This window comes from Pleurodeles waltl, chromosome 7, assembly GCF_031143425.1.
Source record: "Pleurodeles waltl isolate 20211129_DDA chromosome 7, aPleWal1.hap1.20221129, whole genome shotgun sequence".
Lineage (NCBI taxonomy): Eukaryota > Metazoa > Chordata > Amphibia > Caudata > Salamandridae > Pleurodeles > Pleurodeles waltl.
The window spans coordinates 805,473,171-805,494,097 of record NC_090446.1 but is presented as its reverse complement, the minus strand read 5'-3'; the positions used below and the strand labels follow the sequence as shown (position 1 = coordinate 805,494,097).

General features: G+C 42.4%; 1 protein-coding gene across 1 annotated transcript in view; it reads left to right on the top strand.

The window, feature by feature from the left end:
• Positions 1 to 6,506: 6,506 nt before the first annotated feature.
• The window catches only part of DOCK2 (dedicator of cytokinesis 2), a 2,133,690-nt gene continuing 2,119,269 nt past the window's right edge, over positions 6,507 to 20,927 (top strand). The window contains exon 1 of the mRNA XM_069199340.1: positions 6,507 to 6,806. Within this exon, the coding sequence (XP_069055441.1) occupies positions 6,764 to 6,806 (43 nt within the window). The 5' untranslated portion in view covers positions 6,507 to 6,763. The remainder of the gene's footprint in view (positions 6,807 to 20,927) is intronic.

Sequence of the window (20,927 nt, the reverse complement as noted above, 5' to 3'; positions counted from 1 at the left end):
AATGGACAGGCGAGAATCTTCTGATGTTAATTTATTTCTGGAGGACTTATCCAAGGAGTCTCTTAAATAAAAGGAAACATAATCTGACACATGATCAGAAGGGAACCATTCTGAGGAATTTGGCTAGTGGAGTTACATGGAGGTCAAACAGGGTCCTCTAAATTATCTACAAGATCATTAGACACTGGATGGGCGTAACATCTGAAGGAAAAACTGTATGCTTTTAATCCAGAGGCCCATTATCAGAGATGTCACCCTTGACATTAAAATGAGCGTTGTCATCATCCAAGACCCATCACTGTCACTATCAGTGTCCTGTAAATTAGTAATGTTAAGGGTTGAGAGGAAAACAACCCCAAAAATTAAATCTCTCCGGTGGGAGGACCACATTTTAGGGAAATGCCTTTTGAAAGCACCCCAGGGCAGGAGCCGGCCCTGGGGTGTGGCGTCTGCATGGCCATTAATGGCTCTTTGAGGGGCGCTGCGCGGCCCCTCTCCAACAGCTGAATAGCCCTGGAAGATGGTGGTTCCTTCGTCCCAGGTGTCCACAACATACCCTCTATCTCTTCTAAATTAGCCACGGGAGATGGTTGTCCCTCGGTCTGAGGAGAGGCCAGCTGACCCTCCTTCCACATTACATTTAAAGAAGTACCCTGGGAAAGTGGTGGTCCCTGGGACTGTGGTGGGGGGGGCCAGACAACCCCCCCATATTACATTTTCACAAGTGCCCGGTGAAGATGGCGATCCCTAGGGCTATGGGGGACTGGGTGCCCCCTCTGCATTACATTTTCACAAGTGCCCCAGGAAGCTGGCGGTCCCTGATGGCCTCCTCCGCATAGAAAATGTGAATGCCCCCGGACCTGGCCCACTCGGGACTTGTAAAAAAAAACAAGCATGGAAGCCTGCGCTTGCTTTTTTTCACAATGTTGCTGCAAATTAGTTGGGAAAATTATAAAAAATATTTTTTTTTTGCTCTGGAGGGGTCCCTCTATGACCTCAGCACCAGAGCTAAGGGGTCAGGGTGACTCTACCATGGCCCCTTCTCTTTGTTTTACTTTTTTTGTGGGAATTGGCTGAAGCAGAGTCCCAAGATGGCTACCAACACATCCTGGTTTGAAGTGTTGGCAGCCAATTAGAGCTCTGCATTTCCCTGCATTAGCTCATCATTTTTCACAAAGTTGTTGTGGCCAGAGATCTTCAAATTTGGATTTCCTTTCATTTTTCAAACATTACTGAACATATTTACACCAAATAAGACATAGCATAATCTGTGTACCGAAAGCTACCTTTCTGCCAAATTTGGTATAATTCCATCCAGTGGTTTGGGCTGGAGTCGTTTTCAAAACTCCTACAGGAATTAACATGGGAAACACACTTTTATGAACCCCGGCCCTTTTTCACTGCCCCCGCTTGACAGATCACCCCAAAACCTTCTGTAGTTTTTTTGGGTTGAATCGGCTGAAGCCGAATCCCAAAATGGCTGCCAACACTTCCTGGTTTGAAGTGTTGGCAGCCAAATAGGGCTCTGCATTCCCTTGCATGAGCTTCTCATTATTCATGAAGTCATCACAGCCAGATGTCCATATTTGGATTTCCTTTCATTTTTCAAACATTACTGAACACATTTACACCAAATAAGACATAGCATAATCTGTGTACCGAAAGCTACCTTTCTGCCAAATTTGGTATAATTCCATCCAGTGGTTTGGGCTGGAGTCGTTTTCAAAACTCCTACAGGAATTAACATGGGAAACACACTTTTATGAACCCCGGCCCTTTTTCACTGCCCCCGCTTGACAGATCACCCCAAAACCTTCTGTAGTTTTTTTGGGTTGAATCGGCTGAAGCCGAATCCCAAAATGGCTGCCAACACTTCCTGGTTTGAAGTGTTGGCAGCCAAATAGGGCTCTGCATTCCCTTGCATGAGCTTCTCATTATTCATGAAGTCATCACAGCCAGATGTCCATATTTGGATTTCCTTTAATTTCTCAAAAACTACTGAACCACTTTACACCAAATAAGCAAAAGCGTAATCTGTGTACCGAAAGCTACCTTTCTGCCAAATTTGGTATAATTCCATCCAGTGGTTTGGGCTGGAGTCGTTTTCAAAACTCCTACAGGAATTAACATGGGAAACACACTTTTATGAACCCCGGCCCTTTTTCACTGCCCCCGCTTGACAGATCACCCCAAAACCTTCCGTAGTTTTTTTGGGTTGAATCGGCTGAAGCCGAATCCCAAAATGGCTGCCAACACTTCCTGGTTTGAAGTGTTGGCAGCCAAATAGGGCTCTGCATTCCCTTGCATGAGCTTCTCATTATTCATGAAGTCATCACAGCCAGATGTCCATATTTGGATTTCCTTTAATTTCTCAAAAACTACTGAACCACTTTACACCAAATAAGCAAAAGCGTAATCTGCATACTGAAAGCTACATTTCTGTCAAATTTGGTGTAATTCCATACAGTGGTTGGGCTGGAGTCGTTTTCAAAGATGCTATGGAAATTAACATGAGAAACAGACTTTTTCGACACCCACCTTCCTTTTTCTCCGCCCCCGCTTGGCAGATCACCCCAAAACTCTCCGTCCGCTATAAAAATCACCCACACACTCTTTTTCAGAAAATGTTGTACAGGTTCGTCAAACAGCGCCAAAGATATAGGTAAGTCAAAAAAACAGTTTTTTAATGGAAACATGGTCCTAACTATAATACCTACTGACGACCACCAGTGTGTAATATATATTTTATAAAAACTGAAAAACATTTTATAAAAATGACTTTAACATTTTTTTTTTGTTAAATTCTTTTAGTTTTATATGTATAATATATGTTGTTATTTATATGCATATGTTCTTTTAAGGCCCTGATAAAATCCCTGCACTTGGGACGAAATGGGTTGGCTGTGTCTGTCTAAATTGGAAACATTTTGGAAATGAAGTCACTTTAAAATTTCACTTGAGGAATGGATTTCTGCATGAATTGATTTCTCTCTTGACCATCCGACTTTTAGATGAGTGATTCATAGTTCCTGTTCTATGGATGTTTGCGGAAACGAAGGCATATTTGTTACTCTCCCGTACTGTTAGCTTTCTACAAGTGTATTTGGTTTTCTAGCAATCAGACTAATGAGAACGTGCATAAGGACTTCTTGACTTGGGATATTGATTGGTGCAGTTTTTAAATATCACTGCTGCCATTGAAGTGTTTACTAAATAAAGGTGAGCCTTCCAACACAATGTTAATTGGCAGAAGCTCTGGTGGTGTGCTGTTCCTGGTACCTGAACAGCCAAACTCAATTCCCTCAATGTCACCTCCTAAGATAGATGTATTGTCCTTGTACATAATCAAAGCCCTCTTCATAGAAACTCTCTTACACTCTTGTCAACAACTCCTGCTAGAAGCTGTCAAGATAGTTTCACTCATGAAGAAACATGCTAGACATGATCGCCTAACAAATTACTGCCCATAACCCACCTGCCCTTCATCACAAGATCATGGAAAAAGCAGACTCTGCTTAACTCCAAGATTACATCAACAATAAGATGACCCATGCGTCCTGCTTTAGGGTGACCAGAGTTTTAGAAGCAAAAATGGGGATCAGCCAACCATGGAAGTAGGACTAAAGGCTGATGATAATCAAGGTATGTTGCATATAGAGACGGGCATGCAGTGTGGCAGTGAGTTTCAAATACTGGAAACTGTTCTTGTTCTTTTGAATTCTTAACTTACAATACTACATTTACATAACATTATTTATGGCACCGACTCCACCCTGGGCCACCTGGGCTCCTCTCCTACCCCTTCCCTCTGTCTCCCTCTGCTGGGAGCATGCTGCTGACAAATTCTGTGCTGCCTGAAAGAAAAAGATACATTTCCTAAATTGTTTCACACTTTAGAGGTGCCTGTGGAAATTAGAGCATGTATTTCATTTTTTCAGTATTACTTTAACTTTGTCACAAAAATTGTGACGTATTTAAAATTGAGAAAAGCATTGGAGCACCGGGACAGTCCTCTGAAATTTGGGATGTCTGGTCTCTGTATCCTGATATTGTTGGCCCTCTGAGCTGTCTTTGACTCTGTTGCTGATCCTACCCTCAACCATGCTCTTAAGCCTCTAGTTTGTTCCCGTAGACACCTTTAAGTCCCAAGAGAATTCTGTCATGTGCTGAGCCCAAAAGTTAAATTTATCCTCCATCATGGGCAACCTCTAACAGGAGCTCTGTTCCTCAAAAAAAGCATCAAAATTCAAACATATTCCAGAAATACACAACTGTACATAAATGTCTACTCTGCTGCTCATCATACACTGCCTGCACCCCTTCCCGACTTGGACATCTAACACCTACCTGATGCTCAAGCCATCCAAGACAGGATTCCTGTTATTTGTCAAGAACAACATGCAACAGCTTGTCCAAACCTGGCACAACAGTATGGACCTGTATGGATTCCAACTTGGCCTTTCACACAACTCCCAAGTTACTAAGATTCACCTTGGACACACTGATCTTCCTCTCAAGGAACACACTACCAAGAGAACAAAGACAGCCCAGTACCATTTCTCTCTTCTAAAGAGACACCTTGTAGCCCAAAAAGCAATTTCTGAGGTGCTGTGAAACCTCTCATACTCTTGCATCTGCATAATGGCAAAACCAGACTCCATGGCTCCCCAGACTCCATGTCACCCCACCGAAGGGTGTCTTACAAGCCCCAACATGTCTCATGTGGGGCCTGGAGAAATATGACATATTATCCCCATCCTGAAGGAACTCTAGTTGCCCCCCTTTCCTTCCTGTACCATCTTCAAAACCAACTGCATTATTTACAAAGCACAACCAGCACCCACACATCTGGCTGACAATCTCATTATCTTGGGTGCTGTCAGCAACCCAGAGCCAAGATACAATCAGGCTGGAGGCAAAGAAAAGCAAAAAATTAAAAACCAGGGCTCATATTTATAGGGATTTGGGGCAGGGCTCATATTTATAGGGATTTGGTGCAGGGCTGTGCAGCAAATCACCTATGCTGCCTACGCCAAAGTGAAGGGCAGGAATGTGCCGTATTTATCCAACATGGTGCATTCCTGTCCTTTTCCCCCTTGTGGATAGGTTCACACTATACAAGTACCACATTCATAAAATACACAGTTCTTTTTTATCTTGAGATCCATCGCCCTCCTACAAAAATAGGCCAGTTTTAGCCTTAAACAAAGAGCTTTTGGAAGTGTACACTCTAAGGGCACTGATTATAAATATAGAGCAACATCTCTATCCCTGTTCACACTTCTATTTGCACAGGAATCAAAATTCCGAACCTTGTAAAATACTCCACATGGGGAAATTACCAGGTGCTATACTATAAATATTGTACCCCCTACATTTTCCCGAAGTCAGTGTTAGCAGATGAACCTTATGAAATTAACCAGGTTGAAAATTGTTGCTGCATGTGAAATTTGGTGCAATAGACATCATAGTCCACGTTATGGTCCGTTTCCTAGCGAAAGCTCGGAACGGAATTTATTAACAGGACCGATAACTACCTCACTCCGAAGTTTCAGTATTTACTGGGGTTAGTAACATGGATGTAAATTCACCAAAATGCCAGGGGTAGTGGAAGTGACATCACACGCCATTTCATCTTTACTTTCACTCACACACATGCTTAAACAAACACACAATCACTCATACACAGACACTCTTTTACATAAGCACACTCACCCTCAAGCATACACACAGCGTACTTTTAAAAGTGTTTTACTAACCTCGGTGACTAAGGAGGGTCATATTCCAGCTAACTGTACTCCATTTTTATTACACTAATAGTAGATAATATATAGTTCACTATTAGTGTAATTAAAAAATCGGATTGAAAACAAGGAAGTGGATACCCAAGCAACGCCCATAAGGAATAGCTGCCCCTGTGTCCCAGGCACTGATCTTGCCACCTCTGGCACCAGAGGTCGCAGTGTCAGGGGTCGCAAGGGGCAAGTCAGGGGTCATAAGTGCGACCCCTGTCGACCCCTAAATGACTTCCATGGTTAGTTAATGCCTCAGTGAGAATTGTTACTTAAAATGACCTGTGACATACTTTCTCGAGTCTCTCTTTACTAAAGTTTGCTCAAACTTATTGATCGCTTTGAAAATTTCGCAAATTTCCACATTTTTTTGGTATGGCGTTGTATATACCGACAGTAGTTACAATGCAAAGATGCCTTATTTGTGCCTGATTAAGTAAAGCTTTGATTACTTTGTAAAGTGTTGCTCTTAGGCCTTACTTAAAAATAGATCAGTGACATTTATTCGTTGTTCCCTGGCGTTTACTGCTACTTGATTAACAAATGCATTGATGTTGCATCATGAACCCCTTCTTCCAATATCGCTGCAGAAACGGACACACCATTTTGAGAGTACTGGTTAAGATTGTACTTGTGAAAAGAGATGTAGAAAAGAGGAAGGAAGCAGGCAGGGCTCCTTGACTAGGCTGCTACCGCACAGAGGCGGGGCGGTACGCAGTTTGGTTTCAGATTGAGAGGGTGGCGGAACAGTTTTGCTTCAGACACCCGGGAGGCTCAAAGAATAGAGAACAGCGCGCGGACTCGGCCTGCCCATCGCTCATCTGAGACTGTGCGGAATTGAGCGCGCGCTTGGAGACTCCGGAGCTGCTGAGGAGCAGGACACACCTGTGGTGCGACTCAGAATCTTCAAACAAGTTGCGGCGCAGCCAGAAAGTTCAACTGAGAAAGGGCGCAAGCATCACGCTCCGACAATGACTCCCTGGCACAAGACGGCCAAGGAAAGATACGGAGTGGGTATGTGCAGACCTAACCTCGCTTTCACTTCTGTTTCTGGGCCAGTTTAACAAGCTCAGCTAGTTATCCCCAGCCAGTTTCTCCCTAATATGATTCGAAGACAGTATGTGAAGGAAAATGGTGGGGAGAAACGACACGCGTATCGGCTAGGGGAGCTTGCAGATGGATGTGTGTATAACCTTAAATGTTTTCAGTTAGTAAGGTTTGAGCAGGGTTATGCGTTGTAAAAGCGGCCTATCTACGTGCACATGCTTACCTCACAGTTTTTCAATGGTGTTTTGTTTCCACCTGGGAAGATCTTGCAAAATGTGTGAGCACAATGCCAACACGCTGTTTTTCTTTCTTTGCTTCACAGACGACAAATTGTACACTAGTATGTGATATGCCAAGTTTATTGGGGCTGCCTAATATGATTACAATGCATGTCAGTCTCCCAATACACAGAAGACACTCAAACTTGGATACTGTAAGCACAAAATTAATCTTGTGTTGCAGAAAAAACACAGATTACAGACTTGTGTGGATAGATTCGTTTTTAAAACTACATTTTACTGAACCAGATTCGTTCTTTTGGTACATAGAAATAAAATAACGATTGTTTTAGTTACTCCACGGTATACTAGCACTAAGGCCGTAAACTGTTGCAAATTCATGCTATGAAACATTTGAACACACAAGAGGTATAACTCAGTGAATCATTTTAGACCAACTCTCAGGTATTGGGTACCTGCTAACAAAGGGCTCTCCTGCCTGGCGGGAGTGCAATGCACATGACTAAGCTTCAGGTATGCCGGCTTGAGCGCGGAAGAGAGGCATGACACTTGAAAATATAACAGTGCATAAATTCACATGACCCACGAACAACTATTTTATGTGCTTTTGATTTGTGATAGAAGGTTAAATTAGCAGATGTATTTCATGCATTTTGTGTTAAAAATGTTTTAGTTAATTTAATTTGTACATCTGAGCTCCCAGTCTCTGTGCATAATAACCTAACAGCAAACACTGGTAATTGTGCAAAATAGACTAATATGCATGTACCACAATTTTATAGAAATAAAAACATGTTTGAGGGCTCTGTTTTTGATTTCCTTTTCGTGTTTGAAGAGCTCATAAAAATATAATACTGACAAGAGAGGCTCACGTTAAAGCAATGTTCATTTTACATTGTGTATGTCCTTTCCTTACACGATGTAAAAGTTGGTTCTCATATGATGATAACAACGTCGTCTTGCATGAGGCTTCTTCCGTTTGCCATTGAAAAAATATAACTCTAGGCGGTGATCTTTATCATGTGTGAAGAAGGCAGTACAACTGAAATTATATATTTTGTCACAGGCCTGTTTATCAGTTGTAGTTTGCTATGGCTACAGTGCTGGGCACCAGGAAACCTTTCTACATGCAGTTTCTCAACACTGTGAGAACAAGGCTAATATTATGTTCTTTGCAGACCATTTCAGTGTCACAAGGTTTCAAAGCATGACATCATTTTGCCATCAAAAACACAACTGGCGGCCCCTTACAGAGCAGTTGAAAACGTTTACATGTTATATTTACGCTATAGTACCCAGAGAACCGACCTTCTCAATATCCATACCCGAGCTGAGCCTTAATATTTTCTCCACGTTAAAAAAATAGAAGTTCACAAATCTGCGGTTTGTTGCTGTATTGGTGTTTGAGAACATGGATCGCAACCAGCTTTTTGGCATTTTACACAGACACAGGCTCAAGCGCATTAATCACTGATCTCTCTCGTGTATCAGAATATACTTTATGGACGCTTCTCTGCGGCGGTGCTCCGTAAGTTTGCCTTTCAAAGTCCACACACCAACTCAACACATACATCTCTCTGTTTATTTGTGTCTCCGTGTTTTTCTTTTTGATGATTTCTTTGGTAAATTCAAATTGATATACATTATTAAAACGACACGTGAGTTTACTTAAAAGTTGAGGAACGTCAAAGGAACGGGCCCATACGATACATTTAGTTTCATCCCAACCACAGTTTGGCTGAAATCCTTTTGTTCAAGTCATAAAAAGGAACATAACAAATGGGTATAAAAACAGGAAAATATGACCATAAACCAAAAGTGGTGGTAACAAGCTGTTGAACATGGCCCTTTCCACAGGGCCACCCCAAACTATTTTGCCTTCACCCTTTTGCTTTCTGAGTCCATTTTTGCTGGCTTTTAGGACTCTCTGCACGTTAGCACTGTTAACCAGTGCTAAAGTGCTTGTGCTCTCTACTTGAAACATGGTTGAATTGGCTTATTCCTAATTGGCATAAATAGTTTCCTTGTAGTTCCCTTGTAAAGTGCACTGCCCGTGCCCAGGGACTGTAAATTAAATGCTACTGGTGGGCCTGCAGCACTGATTGTGCCTCCCACTTAAGTAAACCTTTAAACGTGCCTCAGGCCTGACTTTGCAGCCTGTGTGTTCAGTTTTTCACTGGCATTTCAACCTGGCAAAATAAACCTTTTGCCAGGCCAAAACCTTCCTTTTTTAATACATATAAGTCACCCGTGTGATAGGTCCTGGACAGCCCAGAGGGCAGGGTGCAGTGTATTTAAAAAGTACATGTAATTTTAAGTTTTACATGTGTTGGTAGTGAAAAACTACTACTCTTTTTTTTTTTTTTTTTACTACTGCAAGGCCTACCTCTCCTATAGGGTAACATTGGCACTACCTTATTGCATTTAATAAGCTGTAGCTTTCAAATGGAAACAGATAATTCATTCATGTTTGGTGCCTCTGGAATCACGGACTAAAGTCCTAACTTACGGTAGAATTGGATTTTAAATTACAATTTTGTAAATGAAACTTTTTGAAAGATGGCATTTTCCTTCCTTAGCTATTTGGTGCCTGCTTTGTGCTTCTGTGTCACATGACTGGGTGTAGCTGACAGTTCAACTTTGTGTATTCCTCCTAGACAGCCACACACACAATAGGGTGCTTAGGTGTGCCTGGGTGGGTCATCATTGACAGGATGCGAGGGTGGAGCTGAGCACATCCCCACTTACACTTGAGTAGTCTGTGTCCTGCCTTCACAACAAAAGACTGCATACCCCCTGTAGTAAGTCTGATGCCAGGGCAGGCAAGGCAGGCCACATGTGCACGTCAAAAGCATGCCTTCAGAAGCTTCTCCCCACTTCAGAGGCACAACTGAGTATAAATACTGGACTTCAGACACCAACTCTTCATTACACTTCTGGAGCTGTGGATGCTCTGCCAGGAAGGACTGCTGTGCTGCTGAAAGGACTACCAGTCTGCATGACTGCTTCTATGAAGAACTGCTGCTCTGCTGACCTGCTGTCTGTTGCCCTCTTGCCTGGGTTAGAAGGACTGGACCATACAACTCTGAACCCAGGACCCCAAAGTGACTCCAAATGCACATTGGCTGGCATTCTGATTAGAGGTATCAGGACATAACAGGCTTTCAACAACCTTAAACCCAGCACCTGGATCCATCCATCTATGAGTCCTGGTGTCGGATCCTTTTTGTGAGGTGTTATTACTGTTGAAGTGTTGCACAAATACTTTACATATTACCTCTAAGTTAAGCTTGACTGCTCTGTGCCAAGCTACCAGAGGGTTGAGCACAGTTTAATTTAGGGCTGGCTTGTGCCCCACCCTGATAGGGATTGTGGCTCCTGCTTGACCAGGGCTCACATACCAGTCAACTAATAACACAATTTCTTATAACAGTCTCTACAATTCAAAAAGTAGGACACATAGCCAAAGTAACGTGAACAACATGAAGAAATGTAATCTGTATCTCAGTTTTATTCAGCTTGAAAAAAACAAGGACAAAAAGGAGAAAGGATAGGAAATAAACATATTGGAAAACATATACAGGGAGTGCAGAATTATTAGGCAAGTTGTATTTTTGAGGATTAATTTTATTATTGAACAACAACCATGTTCTCAATGAAACCAAAAAACTCATGAATATCAAAGCTGAATATTTTTGGAAGTAGTTTTTAGTTTGTTTTTAGTTTTAGCTATGTTAGGGGGATATCTGTGTGTGCAGGTGACTATTACTGTGCATAATTATTAGGCAACTCAACAAAAAATATATATATACCCATTTCAATTATTTATTATTACCAGTGAAACCGATATAACATCTCAACATTCACAAATATACATTTCTGACATTCCAAAACAAAACAAAAAAAAATCAGTGACCAATATAGCCACCTTTCTTTGCAAGGACACTCAAAAGCCTGCCATCCATGGATTCTGTCAGTGTTTTGATCTGTTCACCATCAACATTGCGTGCAGCAGCAACCACAGCCTCCCAGACACTGTTCAGAGAGGTGTACTGTTTTCCCTCCTTGTAAATCTCACATTTGATGATGGACCACAGGTTCTCAATGGGGTTCAGATCAGGTGAACAAGGAGGCCATGTCATTAGATTTCCTTCTTTTATACCCTTTCTTGCCAGCCACGCTGTGGAGTACTTGGACGCGTGTGATGGAGCATTGTCCTGCATGAAAATCATGTTTTTCTTGAAGGATGCAGACTTCTTCCTGTACCACTGCTTGAAGAAGGTGTCTTCCAGGAACTGGCAGTAGGACTGGGAGTTGAGCTTGACTCCATCCTCAACCCGAAAAGGCCCCACAAGCTCATCTTTGATGATACCAGCCCAAACCAGTACTCCACCTCCACCTTGCTGGCGTCTGAGTCGGACTGGAGCTCTCTGCCCTTTACCAATCCAGCCACGGGCCCATCCATCTGGCCCATCAAGACTCACTCTCATTTCATCAGTCCATAAAACCTTAGAAAAATCAGTCTTGAGATATTTCTTGGCCCAGTCTTGACGTTTCAGCTTGTGTGTCTTGTTCAGTGGTGGTCGTCTTTCAGCCTTTCTTACCTTGGCCATGTCTCTGAGTATTGCACACCTTGTGCTTTTGGGCACTCCAGTGATGTTGCAGCTCTGAAATATGGCCAAACTGGTGGCAAGTGGCATCGTGGCAGCTGCACGCTTGACTTTTCTCAGTTCATGGTCAGTTATTTTGCGCCTTGGTTTTTCCACACGCTTCTTGCGACCCTGTTGACTATTTTGAATGAAACGCTTGATTGTTCGATGATCACGCTTCAGAAGCTTTGCAATTTTAAGAGTGCTGCATCCCTCTGCAAGATATCTCACTATTTTTGACTTTTCTGAGCCTGTCAAGTCCTTCTTTTGACCCATTTTGCCAAAGGAAAGGAAGTTGCCTAATAATTATGCACACCTGATATAGGGTGTTGATGTCATTAGACCACACCCCTTCTCATTACAGAGATGCACATCACCTAATATGCTTAATTGGTAGTAGGCTTTCGAGCCTATACAGCTTGGAGTAAGACAACATGCATAAAGAGGATGATGTGGTCAAAATACTCATTTGCCTAATAATTCTGCACTCCCTGTACATGTATTAGTCCCTTTTGAGCCCACTGTCTGAGGCATATTTGCAGTAAACAAATAATTGGAGGAACATTTTTGGTTAAAAATACTAACTGGACTCCTTGCAGCAGTTTTTGAACAGTCCATTGCTCCTCCCTTTCTTATTCTTTTGAATGGATGAATGACAGTTTGTAGACACTCTGTAACACTATGGGGCCATGGCATGGGGTCCACTATAGCTTGAGTAGAGAAGCATAGCAGAGTTTAACTAGGAAGCGTAGAGACAGGTTCCAATTAATCTTTCTAAAACTGAGGCATTTCACATAGAAACATATGGTTGGAGTTAGAGCATTCTAGGTGTCAGTCACGTAGAACAAAAATGAGTGACCTCATGGTCTGATCTTCGTTACCTTGGATATTACTAGCTGATGAGTGAACGTTGATTATAGCACCCTATTGGATGATAATATCAGACTCTGGCTGGCAGATAAACTGTCATTTCTTTGCCATAGGGAGCCACCAGAAGGCCCTATGACGAGATATAGAAGTTCTTCAATCTGAACCCAAAATAAGCCGGACTTGGGCATTTTGAAGCATCTGTAATCTGGCTAGACATTATTTTGGCATTCCTATTAATAGAGAGTTACCATACTATAGACCCAACAGTATGACTGTTTATAATACAGATTAGAAACTAGACAGTGGAAGGACATGGCTGATGTTCTGAATTATTCCGAGATATGGATTATATGAGGAAGATTTGTTTTGTGGGTTATAGATTCATCAAGAGTGAAAACTGAATTTCAAACTTGAGGCACAGGCTAGGTGACTCAATTTGCATTGCCATAAATTACTAGACAAAGCCGACTTATTGCCACAACTATTTGTGTTAATTTTTTTCTGTTTTCAAATATGCAGCATTAAAGTTTATTTAGTAGGCTACAAGGAGGAGACATTCATCAAATTTAATTTAGGATTGTCTTCCAGGATAGCCCAGCCTAATGACTTTTCATGTGTCATTGGCACAAGTCATTTATAGAAACCCAAAATATTAGATCAGATGTACAAGAAGAACCACATATACATTACAAAATATGTCTGAAACTTAGGGCATACAATGATCAACTTTATTGAATAAAGATTGGGAAGGTTCCAATTTCACCACAAGAGTGCAGTTTGACAGTTAAGAAACTGTCCATGCAAGACCGTGACCCAAAATGGCAAACTGGAAGAAGTAGGTAATAAGTATCTCTTGTCATATAGTGTTGAAGTCAGCTGAGAATTCTAAAAAAATCTGCTCTGCACCTTTACCTTCATCCATAGTTAATTTAAGGTAATGTTGAATCAAGATCAGAATGGTCTCTGTGCTATGTAAAGGTTGAAAACAAAACTGGATACAATGTAAGATATTTACCCAAAGAAAAGTTGAGATTTTTCTTATTGATCTGTTTTCCACAAAATTCATAGACAATGATAAATGAGAAATATGTTGATTGTTGCTAAGGGTGTTTGGATATGTCATTGGAGTTTTTTTTCAATAATGTTGTCACCAACCTCTGTTTCTAGCTGATGGGGGCCACTAGGAGATAATCAATTCCAAAGAAGTGTGAGAGAAGTACATTCAAACATTTTAAGACAGGTTCCCTTTTGTTTGTGCCAGTAGGATGCAACAACAGCTCAGTGTACTGCTAAAAATGAAATTCCTGGTTTGTTGAACTTTCCATTGGAAAAAACTTCAATAGAACCATATAGCTCTCAAGTTGATCAATAGTCTGGCTGTAAAAGAGAGGCTCGGTGGGCTTCAACAGGATTAAAAGGTCTCCTATGAGGAGTTCTATGTGGCAGAGGTCTTGTTCAGCGTGTCTTAGTGATGAAGTGAGTTCAGGATTCAACAGCAAATTTTGGTTTTGCAGCTAAACTCATTACCATCTCATCTTGTTCTCCTTGTCACAGTCGTAACTGAATGAGGGACCCAGCATCCAGACAGAGATCTGGGACGCTATTTTTGTGTCCCTCTTCTATCTTTATGACTAATGATCGAATAATAAACCTCCCTTCTCCTGTAAGATCTCTGTTTCAGGCAGACAAAAGCAAGCTGTGATTTTCTCTGTTTTATTGTATATGTTTTTCCTTTTCAGTCACTGATACACTTGCTCTGGTTAGGTGTGGCCATGATCGTTTCCTGCCATCTGCAGTCTGGAAGTGTACATTCAGTATGGCGAAGGCTGATAGCCGTTTTCAGTTGACCATCTGTTGACCAACTCGCCGTATATGTGCGTGGCTCGGGAGTAGAAGTGGACAAGCCAACAAATTAACAGGGAGAGCCGAGCCTCTGCTGAGCCTTGAAAATATTTGTTAAGCAAATCATACCACAAACCATGTAAAATATGATAAACTAAAAAGTTGAAAAAAAATATTGTTAATGTGCAGAAACTTTGACTTTAATAGGGAACATTATAGCACTGCATTGGGAAGTACTTATTAAAAGTGATAGTTTTGTACAACTGGTAGTCTGAACTCACATAGTCGAAAGTAATTCCTTTGTGATAATGAAGAAAAAAGAGTTTTGTTGAAATATTTGCCTAAAATCACACAATTTAAGCAGAGACAGCAAGAATTTAACCAGGTTTTCTGGTTTGACTCTGTACAAATCAGCCACTAAATGTGTATCTGTTTGTAATTCCTTATGTGAAGGCTTTGTTCTTTTATCTTAGTGCGTTCTTCTGCAGTTTTTAAAATACAGTGCAAACTTGACTCAAAGGCTTTGGAGCACTTTGCATGACCATTAGTTACATTACACAAGATCACATGCATTTTTTTATAGGCATAGGCAGATTAAGTGATTTGCCCGTAATCGCATGATGTTGAGCGGGTGCCAAGACTCAAACCTGGTTCCAGAGTTCTACCATCGGCAGCTCTGGCCTTAACACGACACCTCAGGTAGATGGAGGGAGAAGCTACATGAAAGCTCAGCTCGTTATAGGCTGGTGGGTCCAACAGGACCTCAAGCTGAGCCAGAGCCAGGTCTGAGCCTGCTGGAGCTTTCAGTTGCTTACCCACCTCTACTAGGGAGCTTTCACAGCAACTGGCACTCAGCCCACTTGGAGGCTGCTTGCAGTATTCCAACACACACAGAGTGATTGATTGTGCAACAGGCGTGGGGAGACACCATGGCTTATTATTGTGTAAGTTCCCATGAGAGTGGGAATTCACATATTAAGCACTGTAGGTAACCAATGCTGCTGTAGTGCCTCTTTGTCCCAAAATGGAGGCTAGGAAAGCTGCCAGTAAGCAGCATATTCTGAAACCTGCAGTCATGCAGAAAGATGATGACGTCCTGCAAATCCTCAGAGCAGTTTTACAATCCCTGATAATAAAGGTAGTTGACTCTGCTCTAGTGGAACTTAGAGTTAAAAGGCAGAAGGATGCCCAGGATGAAAAAATTGGATGTCGATCAAAAGGTACATATATTGAGCCTCCTCAGCTGCTAGACATCCTAAAGCATATCAGAGAGACTTTAGGCTTTCAAAAGAAGCCCCCTGAGAAAGGGTTGCAGGTACATGACCTTCAATTGCATGATGCCATCAAACAACTCTAGGAACATCAGGGAATGGAAAGACACATACAGGACTTCAATTTCTTGCTTCCTAAACAGAGGGTATTTTCTTCAGAGTTTTGATGAGGAATTTCCTCACACCGTGGTGGTGAACACGATGTTTGCATTGATGGCCGCAACATCATCTCTGGCATCTGAAAAGTCCACATTACCAGATGTGGTTGACAGAAATGTGTAAGCTGCCTTCAAACAGTCCTAAGCTGCATCCGACTTTGTGATCAAGGCAGGGACCAATACAGCATATGAACACAGGTGTTACTTAAGGATTATCAGTAGCTGTTTGACTGCACTGAGGAGATAGACAGTCTGAATTCCGTCCTTGCAAAAATTGAACTGATGACACAATTTTTGTTGGCCATATCTTCTTATACGTTATCCACATGAGCTGTGATATTAGTATGTCGTCTCTTATGGATGACGTTCTGGAAACTGGAGACCACTCACATTTCTCACATTCAAAAACTTCCTTTTACAGCCTTAAGCATATTGGGGTAGAACTTGATGACTTGGTCCGTAAGGTGGCAGAGGGGAAAAAGATCCTCAAACCTTTCAAATTATTCACCAACAATAAGTTTTTCATATCAAAACAGCAGTCTTTAAATCCCAGGACAAGCATCCCTTTCGTGGCCGAGCTCAAGGTCAAGGAGCTGTGTTTGGCAACAAATACCAACCAGTTAGTTCACAAGATCAAGGACAGTCACACAAGTGAATTCCATGAGTCTGGGGCAGGGTTGAGGCTGTTTTACCATCAGTGGCAGGAAGTAGATTCTGACAGTTGGGTGCTTTACCTCCTGAGAGATGGTTACATATTCCTGAACCAGTTTCTATCTACCTCTTTACCAAAAGATGAGTGCAAAAGGCAAACTATGGTGTTGCAGAAGATTTGTTTTATTACCCTGGACACCTCACACCTATTTCCATGTCCCAATACATCCAGAAAGCTAGGGAGTTTTGTACCTGGCAGTGGGAACAAACCATTTCCAGTTCCAAACCCTTCCATCCTGACTGGCTATGTCTCCCAAGGTTTTCACCACAGTATAAACACCAGTTGTTCCATACTTTGAGCTAAATGGATGTACGATATTACTATATCTGGATTGCCTGCTTCTTCTCTCCCTAAGGGGCATGCCAAAATGTGGAACGTCACAGAGGTGCTGGAGATCTTGGATTTACTATCAACCTTCAGAAGTCTGGGTCATGTCTTTCTACCCCATGCCAGAATTGCAACAATTCAGAATCAGCTCTCCCACCTGCTAGCTCAATCCATCATGTCAGCAAGCAAATGGGTGAAAGTGCAGGGGTTAATGGCCAAAGCTACTGCAGTATATCCTTGGGTGCATTTTTACCTCAAACCCTTGGTGAGCCACTTTCTGCAGCACTAGCCTCCTAGAGGTATTATTATCTGTTACCCACCAAACCCATGGGTCATTAGGCTGGCAGTTATGTGGACATATGCAATTTTAAAGATTTCAGTGAAAATAGCAACACAAAAAACCAAGTGCCCAATGTGCTCTTCTGGTTGCACAACACTGGGAAAATGTTACAATTTCAGGCCAGCTGCTGTGGAGTGCAGGCCAGCAACAGGGACTCAGTTAGGTTCACTGAACACAGTATCTTAATTCTGGTTGCAAAGAAATGCAGAGTCCCATGCTGAGGGTGCATGATGCAGCAAAGGTGATGCAAGGCTCAGATGAGATGAGTCATGCATCGGCGGTTCCGGGGAGCTGTGAAGTGCGAGCGATGTCCTTGCGTGGAGATGCACCACACAGCTGCATTTCCGATGGACTGCTTTCGGCAAGGCGATGTCTATGTGTGGAGATGTGTTGTGCAGCAGCGGTTTTGATGGGCTGCAATGGGTGAAGGAATGTCCTTGCATGGATCTGCGTTGTGCAAGGGCAGTTCCAACAGACTGAAATGGGTATTGTGAAGTCTTTGCGTCCGGGAAGTCCATGCAGCAAAGGCGATGCACTGTTTCTGAGGAGGATGTGCTATGCCACAGAAAAGATGCATCACTTCTACTGAATCCACAGATGGGCTGGCAGAGCACTTTCAGGCCCACTTCAAATGGTTCAGGATGGGTTGGAAACAATTGGGAGAGTAGAACTCACAGATGGCAGAGACCAGGTGCTAAATCCAAAGTTGTTGGAAGCCTGTTCTGTCCCTGAGGCTTCTGAGCAGGAGGCCACCTAATTAGCCCTTTGATTCACTCTGCGGCCTGGGTTTGGAGTTGCAGATCCAGTCCTTCTCTCCCAGGCAAATGGGCAGCAGATCAGCACAGTAGGGCAGCAGTCCATCAGAGTGGCAGCCTTTTCATCAGCACAGCAGTCCTTACTCCTGGCAGATCCAGAAGTGCTGGATTTAAGGGTCCAATATTTATACCTGGTGCCCACTTTGAAGTGGAAGAAGCTTCTACAGGTTTCTACACCCCTGAAGTGTCAAGCATCCCCTTCCTCCCTGTCCTAGCCTCAGCTTGCCCAGGGTCACAATAGACTAGCAACAAACATTTTATGAGAGTGCTCAGATAGAGCCTTTGGGATATGCAAGTGTGGTAGGTGACAGCTACTCCACTTGTTAACTCAGAGTGGCCCTACATGCCAGCAGCTAACCTCCATTAGTCCCACAGTCTGGGAGCAAAACACCAGGTCCAGTTGCCAGCTACACCTCGTCATGTGACCTAGGATGATGCATTAGGCACCAAATGGTTAGGACAAGAAAATGTCAACTTTCTAAATGTGGCATTTACAGAATTGTGACCAAAAATTTGACTTTGCACTTAAAGAGGGGTTTTAGTTAAAATTCTTTAGACACCAAACTCAAGCATTCTACCTGCTATCAACTGAGTTATCGCTTATTAAATGTAATAAGATAATCCAGTGTTACCCTATGGGAGAGGCAGGGCTCACCGTAGTGAACAATAAATGTAAGAGTTTTTCACTACCAGGATATGTAAAATTTCAAAATAGATGTCTAACACTTTAAATACACTGCCCACTGGACTTTGTAGGGCCTACCCTAGTGGTGACTTATATGTATTAAAAAGGAAAGTTTGGGCTTGGCAAAAAAAAAAAAATTGCCAGTTGGAAATGGCAGTTTAAAACTGCACTCACAGGCTGCGATGGCAGGCTTCAGACTGGTTAAAGGGCTATGTAATGGGTGGCACTATGAGTGCTGAAGGCCCACTATGAGCATTTAATTTACAGGACCTGGGTACATGTAGTGCCACATTACTAGAGACTTAACAGTAAACCAGACGTGCCCAGTGAGAATAAGTAAATTTCCCCATGTTTCAAGGAGAGAGTACAAGCCCTTGAACACTTTTTAGCAGCAGTAAAGTTCATAGAGTCCTAAAGCCAGCAGGAACGAAGTCAGAAAAAACATGATGGTTGAAGGCAAAAAGTTAAGGGAGAACCACACCAAGGATGCCAGCTCTAACAGGAAGCGACACCTGGAGATCAGGAGTCAAAAGGGAAATGGTCAAGAGAAGAAAGTTTACACTCCTCCAACTAGAGAAAATTAGCAGCAGTCAGGGTGGCTTTGCAAACATATTCTCCACAGAAAGGAGCCAATCTGGTAGTCAAAAAAGGGACAATCTGGTGGTGGAATGCAATCTAAATCACCAGGGAGGTACAAGGAATGAGGGATTAAATTCTTGGCTGCACAAATATTTTCTTGAATGCAGTCTAATCTCCTGGGCATGAAAACCGTGTACATCAAGGGCCAGTTGAATTTCCAGGTGGACAGCATCAGGTGAAATTGACCCTCATTAGTGATGAATCACTTGTTGGCCCAGGAACTCAACATGATTTGTCAACATTTTACCATACCGTGGATACCTGGATACCATACTTGTTGACATCACAACAAAATATGATGCTACTAGTGTTCTGTTAAGATACATTTTGTCCACAGGCATGGGTGGTGGATGCACTATTGATTCCTGTGCCCAAGGGCATGCTGTATGACTTTCCACCAATCCCCCTTCTCCCAAAGGTGCTTCAGAAGATTTTGTATGAGAGTACATTTGTAGTACTAGTAGCAAATTTTTTGCCCGGGACCCTTTTGATGTTGCTAGCAAGGAGAAATTATCCTCATTTATCCCTGCAGCCTTCTCCTCTACAGTTCCCCACTTACTGTTGCTTGTGCTCTGTCACCTCATATTGACAGTCTGGAGCTTGAGAAGGTATGTTGCCCATGACGTTCAGGCATCAAGAAAACCATCAGATCTGCCTTCTTATGAGAAGCATTGGAGTTCCTTTTAGTGCAATCCTAAAGGGTTGGATCCACTCTCATTAGATGCCTTTCAGATCCTTATGTTCTTTAGGTTAGGGCTTCTGCTGGCCTTAGCACTTCCACTGTATATGCCCAATGGTCAGCTATAAAGAATGTTAACGGAAGACAAGGTTGTGCATTGATATCCCCACTAGTGTGTAGGCTCCTAAGAGGTTTTATATTAAAAGGGCAAAAGTGAATCACCCTATTCTGACATGGAATCTTCCATAGTCTAATTGGGGTTACAACAGCTCCTCTTTGAGCTGCTTGAGCAAGCAGATTTGAGATGGTTGTATGTTCAAATCCAATTTGTGGTTACCATTACCTCAGCAAGAAGGTTAGGGGAGTTGGGAGCACTAATTCTTTCATTTCCTTACTTGAGGTTTTTTCAAGACAAGGTATTTCAGAGGTTGGATTCAAAGTTTTTCCCCAAGGTGATCTACATTCTCATCTGTCACAGGAGATCATTTTACCTGTCCTATGCCCAGAGGAGAATTAAAAATCCTGTCTTTCGAGGATGTAATTAGGGCTTTGTTTATCTATTTGGGGTGGACAAAGAATGTCAGAGTCTCTCTTTGTGTTTTATGATACATCAAACAAAGTCAAGACAGTATCAACTCAAATGATAAGTAGGTGGGTTCACCAGGTGATCTGGGAGTTCTACAAAGTGTTGAATGAGTCCCCTCTATCTGTTGTTCAAGGGTAGTCCCCAAGAGCAGTTTTAGCGACCTGGGCCAAAGTGGGAGGTACATCTCTACAAGAAATGTGTAGAGATGCAAAGTGGTCCTTTCATCAGACATTCGTGAAGCACAATAAACTGAATACTACTTAAGGTAATTGTGGT